At 40.4% G+C, this 10790-nt stretch overlaps 1 protein-coding gene across 3 annotated transcripts in view; it reads left to right on the forward strand.

Moving 5' to 3' along the window:
- Window positions 1-6885, forward strand: part of samd4a (sterile alpha motif domain containing 4A) — a 75770-nt gene extending 68885 nt beyond the window's left edge. For 2 of the 3 annotated variants that reach the window (XM_086294457.1, XM_086294458.1), the window contains exon 13: window positions 675-6885. In XM_086294457.1, coding sequence (XP_086150583.1) covers window positions 675-703 — 29 coding nt within the window. In that variant the 3' untranslated portion in view covers window positions 704-6885. The remainder of the gene's footprint in view (window positions 1-674) is intronic. The other variant, XM_086294459.1, reaches the window with a different exon arrangement.
- Window positions 6886-10790: the final 3905 nt, after the last annotated feature.

Here is a 10790-nt window from a genome sequence, read left to right on the forward strand (position 1 = left end):
TTTTGTGATTTGTTTTTGTTTTTTTTCTCACTAATAAATTTGTGGAGTCGTAAAGTATTTTGTCTAGTGTCAATTATATCGTCAGTTATATCGTTATCGAAAATTTTCAAATGTATATGGCTGTTTTAGTTTTATGTATTATGTGTTTTATTTATTTATTTTGCTGTATTCTGTTATTCTATTGTTTTAACTTATACAGCACTTTGTTCCTGTGCTGGGTATTTTAAAGTGCTTTATAAATAAAATTGGATTGGTATATCGTGATAAATATTTTTGGTCATATCGCCCTGCTCTACCCTACACTAACACAGAACAAAACCAACCATCAACCGACCTCCCATGAGCAAACACCTGGTAACAATGGGAAGCAAATCTTCATTTCAACAGGAAGAAACCTCCAGCAGAATCATGCTGAAGGAGGGGCAGCTAGCTGCAAGCAGAAAGTTAATATTTAATTTTCTCATGTTTCGTTTTGTGTCCAATTCATAAGCTGAAGTTTATCTTGGCAAACTTTGGTGATAAACCGGGAACAGGAAATGGTAGTGGTGGGGGCCTGAGGAGTCATGACTGCCTTCATTTGCACATTTGATTCCACAATCACTCTATCAGGGTTAATAACATAATTGCTGACTTAAACTGTGATGCCTCTTCTTCTCTCTGCTGTTCCTGTTTAGATGGTGCAGATCGCACATCAACAATATGAGCTGAGGACCTGAGTGAGAGCAGCAGGACGGCGCAGGTTTGGGGAGCTCTCTCACAATCACCTTGAGGTCACCAGCCCTTTCGTTCCCTCTCCCTGTAGCCAATGGTAGAGCTCAACCAAAGGACCGGGCGGGATCCAAGATACACTAGAGAGCTGACCATCAAACCGCTCACACAAGCTATCACACTGGCACCGTCCAACGGGCTGGAAAAACACGCTTCCTGCTCGGGCAGCACACTCACAGTCACCTGTATGTGAGTGAGGAGAATGGAAAGCACCGAACGCGGCCTGGAAAGTGTGTGCAAACTTTCCCCCTTGTTCCCACCCCCCACCCTGCCCTTCCCATGGAGAGGCCAGAAGCAGTCCAGTTAGCCTCAGCAGAAGAGAGATGCTGGGCTTTGGATCAGGGCTCAGTGAGACTCTCTCTTGCCCACATTGTCTGGTCCCTGCACATTGACCACAGTTTGTGGCATCTTTCAGATCATAACAGTACCTCAGACCCAAAACATGATGAGATGAGCAGAGCCACAGGGATGCAAAAAGGAAGCTTGGGATTTCCCAGACTGGTTTCAGCAGGATCACCGTGTCCAGGACGGTTTCTTGGAGAGCTCAAAAAGGCCGCTTGCTCAGTACTGGGTGGCAACAAACCTTTTTCTTTCTATTGTATGTATTTAATGTTTACATTATGATGCTACTTTCAGAGGGTACAGAGACATTTATGAATTTCAGGTATGATTTACATAATATATTCTGTAGAGCCTTGGCTTTCTACGAGCTTTACTTCCGACGAGTAGCCATCACATTAGTTTACAACCAACATACTTATTTTTATTTTAGCAGCCAACAACAAAGATATGTTGGCCTGAATATTAATGGAGAGAAAACGAGATGGGAACTTGAAAGAGATGGAGGTAGCACGGAGAGGGATACGAGGAAGAAGGGGGATGTGGAGAGAGACACAGAAAGTAGTAGAAGAAAGAACCAAGCTGAAGTGATATTAGAAAGGGAAGAGGATGTTTAAAGGAGAGAGACATCAGAGGCAGGACCTTTGATTAGCTGGAGACGACGGAAGAAGATGATGTCACGTCTGATCGTGCCCTTAGTCTGTTCGTGCAAGTGAGTGTAGCAGGAAGTGGATTTGGCACCATCAGTTCATCCACAGCATGTACTGTATAAATGTATGTTTTTATACATATAAATATATATATTGGGAGATTAATAAGTCAGTGGGATCTGTCTGCATGTTCAGATACTGGGAGTTAGTTATTTTTCTAAAGCAGGGGAATATGCTTAAGCTGCATGTTAAAACTAAAGGAAGATTGTGAAATTTAGAGTGGAGAAGGTGTCGGAAGCAATGGGAGGCGGATTTAGTTTCCACTCAGATCTTTTTTTTCTTTTCTTTTTTCCTTTTCATGAGAGGATTGCAACATTGGAGAAATGAAACACTGTCAATCCATGAAGGGAAGTTTTCCCTGAGATCTCATTAGTGCTTACCTCCACCTGCTGGCCAGTTGCAGTCATGGCGGGACAGATGCTGAAGTCCAGGGAGACGCAGGCACTAAAGATGCCAGCAGAACAATAAAAACTCATCGGTGAACATTTGGGCAAATATCAAAGCTGGTTGGTTGCTTGTGTATCTTGGCTTTCTGTCAGTTCTGTCAGTGCAGGCCTCCATCATATGAAAATATTTTTGTTTTTATTCTAATCTCATGGTTATTCTGTGTCTTAATATTTATCCTTAGTTGTTTTGTGCCTGGACTCTAGACTTTATAGGATTAGGTTTATATTGAAATAAGCTGGTTAGGTTAACTCCTTTCCGTGCTGCTTTCAACCCAGCATGCGAGTCCTCAACCTGAAAGGTCAGCTTTGAGGTTTATCATTATTATTATTATTATTGTTTAGTTTATTAGTTTCTTGCAATTCTGTCATATTTCCTTTGTATCCTGCACTTGATATGATAATGTGAGACACTACAATCCAAATGTTCAAGGCTCGAGCAACGATGCTTTGCTTTGGAGTCGGATCAAACCGAGCAGACGGACACTCGTTCTCGACTGTAGCATTACAGCCTTGCTGGACAGACAGACTGATGTTGAGAAGCAAAGCACAAAAGGTGGCAACGATGAACCCAGAGACAAAAAAAAAGCTTCTGATGCCTGTCATTGACCTGTCTAAAGGTTGGAAATACCGCCTGATCTGAAGTATCCCACACACACAGTTCAGTGGCCATACAAGACTTTGTGCATGTTTTAGTTCTTCTTTCTTTTCTTTTTTTTAAATCACTTTTCAAATGTTTCTCAAAGTTTCTTGGAAACATAATCTGTTGATTACGATGGCATTAGAATCAGAATGACCCGTTTCTGGCCAATAACAACTAGCAATTTGAAATCTTCAGACTGGTTTCTGATTTGATTAGTTTAACTAATTACTAAGGTTACTTTCCAGGCTTTTTAAAATTGTTGTCCATTGCCATTAGTTATATCGGTCACTACATAAGTAGAAATTACTGGTATGTTTGGGAGAATGGAATTTAAAAACACTCTGAGTGTGGGACTTTATAAAGACAAAAACATGCATAAATTCTGATGTGGTACCTCTCTGCAGCCCATCCTCATCCTGGCCAGCTGAACATGGCTTCAGATCTCGTGATGGCAGCTCAACACTGCAGTCTGAATCTGTGCACACACACATGATCAAGTGTGTGTGATGGTATGCATGTAGTCTGGTTGCTATGACCCTGATGGACACTTCAGATTTTACTTGGTGTGGATTAAGAGTGTGTGTTTTGCTCTTGCACCCTGAGTCATGTTTATGAACAAAGGTTCCACCAAAGCGTGAGTGGGTCACAAACCTGTTTCAGCCCCACGTGGATGCCGCACCTTTGACGTGGTCATTGTTTGTTGGTGCCCCTCGCTGACGGGCAGCATCAGGATGTCATCATATTTAGACTCTTTCAGTGTCACTGCCATATGAATCAGTACTTAAAGTAGAAACTACTATTTATTCTTTTTTCCTTTCTTTTTTTTGTTGTTGCAGAGGTGATGCTCATGTGGGTGTAATATTATTTAAAATACCATATGTATTAACATGTTATGGCTGGTGACCATAAGTACATCTCAAATATTAACATAGTTATTGTGGACTGTTTTTTGTTTGTTTGTTTTTGTTTTTCTTGCTGTTGATGAACTACGATATTATTTGTATCTGTCATGTCATGTTAAGATGTTTTGGGGTTTTTTTTGTTTTGTTTTGTTTTGTTTTTTTAATTTGAAGCCGAGATCAAGAACTGGTCCTTCAGATACACCAATCCATGGTCAATTAGAAAGTTTGTTGTTTTTAGCATAGATTGTTGTAGTGTGTGCGAGATCAGGAGGTAGATGGGTCCTTTGCGGACCCATGGCCTTGCAGGCCATGTCTTTCTTTGAGTTCTGTTTGGGAGAGCGAGGCTTCAAAGTTTCTGCGTATGCCGCTTGCAAAGGTGGCATTGCTCTACAGTTTCCTCACTGTGGATAAATCTAATGAAAAAACCCGAGACCACATTCGACCATGTATCAGTCCAATCATCAGTGCTTTCTGGCCATTTCCTGTCTGTGGCACACAACAACAACGACGACGTACATGCACAGTAAGATGGTATACTTGGAGTGGGGTGCTACTTTTATGTGTTACATGCATTGAGTGAAAATGAGTGGCGTGTTTGTATTCGTGTTGGTGGATGTGCAGTAGTTCGGCTTGCTTTATGGCACAGAGGAGGAGGCTGTGTGAGGATTTGATGGTCATTGCTGGGGGGTTTTTGTTTTCTTTACGTGAGATGCGTTCATAATGAGAAAAGTTCTGCAGTCAGTCATGTAATCAAAGGGATTATTAAAAGGGGTTTTTTGTCAGTATTTTTATGTACTTTTATATCGCTGTGCATTTATTTTTTTCCAGAGTTATGGTTTTGAATTTAAAAAGTGCCATATTTATATGAATACTGACTGACAGCAAGTTCGTGTGATTTTTAACAAAGTTGCGCGGATTGTATTTTGAGCACAGAGCAGCATGGCAGGCCTCCACTTTCTGCTCAGCGGTGGTTTCTTGCAGCGTCTGTGGGTCAGAAATACAAGTGTGAGGACAGAGGGGCATACCTGTGAGGGATGATGGCTCTTCACGTCAAACCAAATGCTTTTCCTTCATGCATATCAGCTCTGTGGGTGTCCAGGAAGGCTTCTAGCGCTGTGCCCACTGCAGTATTAACAGCTAGATGACGCCTTGATATTCCAAAAACATTTAATGTACTTTTAAGTCAAGACACGTATGCTGTTTTTTGTATCTTTTATTTCTGTCATAGATTCTGCAGTTTAGTACGTTGTTTTTTTTGTTTTTGTTTTTTTTTTTTTGTTGTTGTTTTTTGTAAATTCAGCAGCATCCATTCTGTAACAAATTGTTACCGCTTGATTGTTTGCCTTTTACTTCATTTAGTTTTATTTTATCAAAGAGCCGATGTCCTGTATTGACTGCAGGCTTACGTATATATTTGACAAAAGAATATTGTATGTTTAATAATGAAAACAAAAACCACACGAAAAGACAAAAAAAAGAAGGAAATACAGGAAGAAAAAAAAGGAAGAAAAAAAAGGAAATGGAGAAAATTGAGGGGGGTGTAATTTATATTTTAAAACTGCATGCACAAGGCTGGGAAAGTCATATTTAGAATAACAAAGTAACAAATGGCAGTGCCTTTTTCTTTTTTTGTACTCGAGACATTTAGCCCAAATGTAAATGGTTTTATATGGACTTTAAAAACTGTAATGATACAGGATGAAACGCGCAGCAGGTGTATGAGGTCACGTTCACACTGCAGCCCTGAAATGTCAAAAGTTCACATTAAGCTCCACTTATATTCATGTACAGGTGGGTAAAAAACAAAAACAAACAAACATTAGCTTGATTAACTTGCGAAATCATATAGTTTTATGTTGTGTCCCAAAACCCTCTTATATTTGACACTCACTGAGGACTTTTTGGTTGTTAAAAATCAGATTTTTACCTGGCTACAGCACTGATCACTGTCCATATCTGTGATATTCAGTAACGCGTGTATGTAGAACTGCAGCTGACTGCTAGTTTTAACACCACTTAATTATATCATTACTTGTTTAAAGGGACAGAGAACAATATCCATAATAACACAGTGATTTGTCTCACTGTGACTAACTATGTAAAACCAAAGACACTCTGTTCACTGTAATGGAAGAGCTTGGTGCTTCCTGCTACCTGAGGCATGAGTTCTGATGTGTTGGATCCTCACCTGGTGGTAACACGGCGTATGCTCACTCATGCAGTGATCCATCCCATAGACTACCAATATATATATAAGATGTTATTTGCTAGATTACACCTTGCAAACCCTTTGTCCTGGTCGAATTCCTCCTTTATGCATTTGGTCACATTGGGCCAGCCTACTCTCTTCTTTCCTGACATGCTCTGTTCATTTGAAACACAGCTGCAGTCTGAAGTGCTGATGCATAGACTTTGATTGGAGGAGGGAGACTGCTCCACCTGATTATTAAGTTAATGCAGCTTCCTAGATTTAAGCTGCTTTCTTAAAATAAATGTGAGGCACGCAGGGTGAACGTGAACTCGGCCGCTCGTCTTGTTTCTGTACTCTGTAGGTACTTCTTAATGCTGAATGAAGTTAAGAATTATTCTGGTCTCAACAACAACAAAAAAACGTGTGAATGGCTATGTGACAGTGAGAGAGAGAGGTTTTGTGTGTGTGTTTGTGTGAGAGAGAGTTTTAGGATACATTCAAGTATTTTTAATGTGTCTTGCTGTACTTCTGTTGCGATGTACCAGAATGCTGTGACTTGGCATGCCCTGTTATACATTAAAAAAAGAAAAGAAAAAAAAGAACAAGCTGCAAGTTGTCCAGTGTTTTTGTACAAGTGCTGGTTAATTTTAGAGGGGGGGAGAGAATCTGTCTCTTGTCACAGTGTCTTCTACAGCTTCTACAGAAACACACCATCTCAGGAGTCCCAAGCTTCATCATTTTCTCTTAGTAAATCTGATCCGTTTGCTAATGTTCCAAAAAGAATGTCAGTTTTTCTGTATAAGTGCAAAGGCAGTGCAACAGTTCGCACATATGATTACTGTGACCATTACATGTTGCCAAAATGATAACCGTGACATTAAGAACAGAGTACAGCAATTCAGTATTTGCAGTATGCCATATACAAATAAACATTTGTATATGGCATACTGTATATGGTCTGTGGTGGAGGTGTGGTCTGCAGCTCGGCTGCAGAGGGGGGGGTGGCGCCGGCGAAACTGGCAAGGCAGCTGGAAGCAATTCAGTAATTATGCTCTGTGTCAGTGATGCTGGGACCTGGAGGAAGAGGGGACAGGTGGAGACGGCTGGAAAGCTGTCAGAATGAGGGAGTGAGACACTGAGAAACACACATTTTGTAAATAAAAACATGGTCATAACCACGCCAAGTGTCTGGGGTCGCACAGCTCAATGCTGTCCCGTCCAACTATGAGCACTAGGAGCTGGTTTGAAGCTCTACTGAATTTAGACCTGCGGTCAACTCCATCAGATAACTCCTCTTTACAAATGGGTAAAACATCAGTGAAAACTCAGAGACCTGCTAGTCTCCTGAAGCATGGTGCGTACACACACTCTCACGCACACAAAAAGCATTAAGCAATTCAAATCACTCAACCACAAAAATTAAAACTGATTAATGAAGTTATTTTAGTAACTTAGCTATTTCTGTCCACAAAGTAACATGGGCAGCCATCTGGCCTGACTGGTTGGGGGTGAGGGGAGGAAGACGGCACAAAAGGGAGATGGGAGAGAGAAGACAACACCTAATGGCATGGTGGAGAAGAACGCTCAGTGCATCACAAGATATTCCCAAACAGGCTGAACTTAAAGCGTGTCAGGCATCCCCTGACACAGCCCTGTGCTTTATTATAAAATGAAAGTTTGTCTAATCTTAATTTAATCTGATCAGATTTCTGTAAATGAACGTTTGTGTGAATCAAACCAGTAGCTACATGTAAACGACACTTTCTTCAGTGATTCAATTTCCTGTTTGTGATTATCGTTTTTAAATGCAGTGAACAATAAACATGTTGATATGTTCATTTGATTTATTTGAAGTTAATTTTGAAGCAAATCTCAGCTTTCTTTAAAAATCTGATATGTTAAGTCATGTTTATAATTTCTATATATAAATTGCCTCTCTACTGTACCAGTAACCAAAGCTGACTACGGAGCTTGGAAAGAAGAAGAAGCTTCTTGGATGAGAGGTGAAACGTCTTCAAGCAACTTAAAGAAGTCCAGACGTTTTTCTTTCCAAGCTCCTTAGACTATGATGACCTGGATGACTGAGAACCTTCACAGACGTTAAGTTAAAAGTTTGCGTTTATGCTGTATGTGTATATGTATATGTTTGAATCTGTACTCAATGACCATAAAAACATTGTGTGTTCCATTAGTCTATTCAGCATTAAGATCCCCTCAGTTAAAAATCTGACGTACTGTTTACCAACTTGAGTTTGTCTGCATATTTCTGCACATTATCTCTCAGGCTCAGACATTTACAAACCTCTCTGGAGAACATAAAATGCTGCCTAGATTCAAGTAAATGTCACCTGAACTTTTCTCATTTGTGAACACAACTTTCACACAGTAGGTCACGAGAACTTGGTTATCATCTCGAAACAACCACCAGGGGGAGCCCAAGTTGGGATATTTTGCATCCAGCACACAGTAATGGAAAAGAGTTGTGGTGGTGCAGTGTTAGATTTACTTTCAATTTTACTTTAAGATACTTGCTTTAAAAGTATTGAAGGAAATATGATGATGACCCAGGTTGTGTCAATAAACAGCTGACTATTTTTTTCATGATAACAATAACAGCAGTGTGTCCCGGCAGCAGTTTAACAGCATTAATTCTAAAATGTTATTTGAAAAATAAATAAAGAAATGAAATGGGCACTTATACTTTTTATATTCTCAGTTTCAACATTCAATATGTCATCTCGGTACTATACTCAGTTAAATGTAGGCTTGTATCAACATTACAACCAACACTTGCTCCTCTTACTTTTCCTGCAGCACAGATTACTGTCACAGCAGTCCTGCTGTTGATCTGTAGGTGTGCAGCCTGCAGGAGCCATCACCATCAAGGAGATGTTTAGGATTAAGCCTTTGAATACTGTCAGAAACTTTTTAAAGGGAATTCAATCTGAAGCCTTTAGTTCTACATCACGAAGCAGAGTCAGTGTCCAAACTGAGAGTAGAGCTGCTGAGTCATGCTCTGTCAGACACCCAGACCCCGACCAGCTCCACCTTCCCGCTGCTCTCTCTGGGCCCAGGGCCAGATTAACCCAGTAAGTGACCTCAGGGCTAAAATGAGCTCTGGGCCCCATTTTGTCTGTTTCCACTTTAGTTCAGCATTTTCTTCTTTCCCTTTCAGACCAGGGTTATATGAACTTCTCACTGCTCTTTTTATCATTTCCAACATAACTCTGTAATGGATCAGATGGCAAGATTTAATTTTTTAATGGAATAAATAAACTAGCTTCTAATTGTCCAAAGGCAAATCTATAATATACTTTTAATCATTTAGTTAGTGTGTCTAACACAAGCTTGCTGTCATGTAGCAGTGCTTCACTTTTTTTACAGTAACAAATGGTCAAATTACAGAACAAGAGTTGCTCAACCTGAACGTACAACAAACTGTAAGCTGGATCTACAGCTCCCCTAAGGTTAATCGACCTTTAGACTGTATATAAAAGATAGTCATAGCCACCATGACATCACTGAGCTCGTGAGGTTCCCATATCAACACTGAGGTGAGCGGTTTTATCTTTTTGAAAATAGATATGAAGTGCAGAGTATGGATCTGACCTGGAATCTGAAGAACAATTTATGCTAGTTGGTTATCCGTACCCCAATTAGATTTTCACTCAGGATTATGTGGGGATCTACTCACTTTTGGAGCTTTAGAGGAAGTGCAGCTCCGTAGGTCATCTCCTGGTCAGCACTAAACAGTCACATCTGCAGCTGAGGAACCAGACATGTACCTCTGAGGTTAGAAGAAGCAAAGAGCCACAACAAAAGCAGTTTGTTTGCTTGACATTGACATTGTGCGTCCATGTCTGTAAGTTAAACTCTTCACCGAACACTGCAGTAACTCCACTGGAATGACCTGCAGTTCATGCAGCATTTACCTACACTGAACCTTTTAGCAAACAGTCGGTTATTTACACATGGTGCAGTTATTAGGAAGCATCACTGTACATTCAGAGTCATATTTGTGTCCACACAATGAACCAAGTTCATTCTCTTTTCTGTCTGTTTTTGGTTTCCACCAAGAAAAACAAAGACATTGAAGTTGGTATTGATATTGTTACAAATGACTATTTAATCCAGTAATTAATTAGTATCCAAGTATGACTTTTTGTTTTGGCCAAGCCTACTAAAAGCCACACCTACACAGTATGTCATGAGCAAGACTGAGTATGCCCACAACCACCACAGTTGTTGTCTTCAGTTAAACAATAGTTCTAATCAACAGTTTCTTTTCTCTTTTTTTCAGTCAGTGATACTTTACCCTATAATACCAAACCTCGTGTAGTGTTAAAGGACAGAGAAATGTGACAGCAGCTAATGAAATGTGGATGCTAGTCTGAATCTTTGGTCTTACTGCACAGGACTATGCAGCTGCAATATCCAGGACTAGACACATTTGAAGAAATGTTGCTCCAGCGGTTCCTTGGACAAATATGGTTTCTGAAATTTGACTAGTTGAAAGTATCCGTTTCTGTGTGTGGCAAAGTTAATGTAGACAAAAGACCATAGGTATCAAATGTGAATTTATAAAATATGGAAACAATATCACCCAATACTATCTCCCTTAGAGATAGGGTGAGAAGTTCAGCCATCTGGGAGGGGCTCAGAGTAGAGCTGCTGCTCCTCCACATTGAAAGGAGGCAGTTGAGGTGGTTCAGGCATCTGACAAAGGATTCTTCCTGGGCGAGGTGTTCCAGGCATGTCCTTCCCACCGGGAGGAGGCCCCAGGCAGACCCAGGA

This window comes from Aulonocara sp. 'chitande type north' Nkhata Bay, linkage group LG1, assembly GCF_057382095.1.
Source record: "Aulonocara sp. 'chitande type north' Nkhata Bay isolate Kocher_YH1m ecotype deep benthic linkage group LG1, A_spYH_male_GT1.1, whole genome shotgun sequence".
NCBI classification, from domain to species: domain Eukaryota; kingdom Metazoa; phylum Chordata; class Actinopteri; order Cichliformes; family Cichlidae; genus Aulonocara; species Aulonocara sp. 'chitande type north' Nkhata Bay.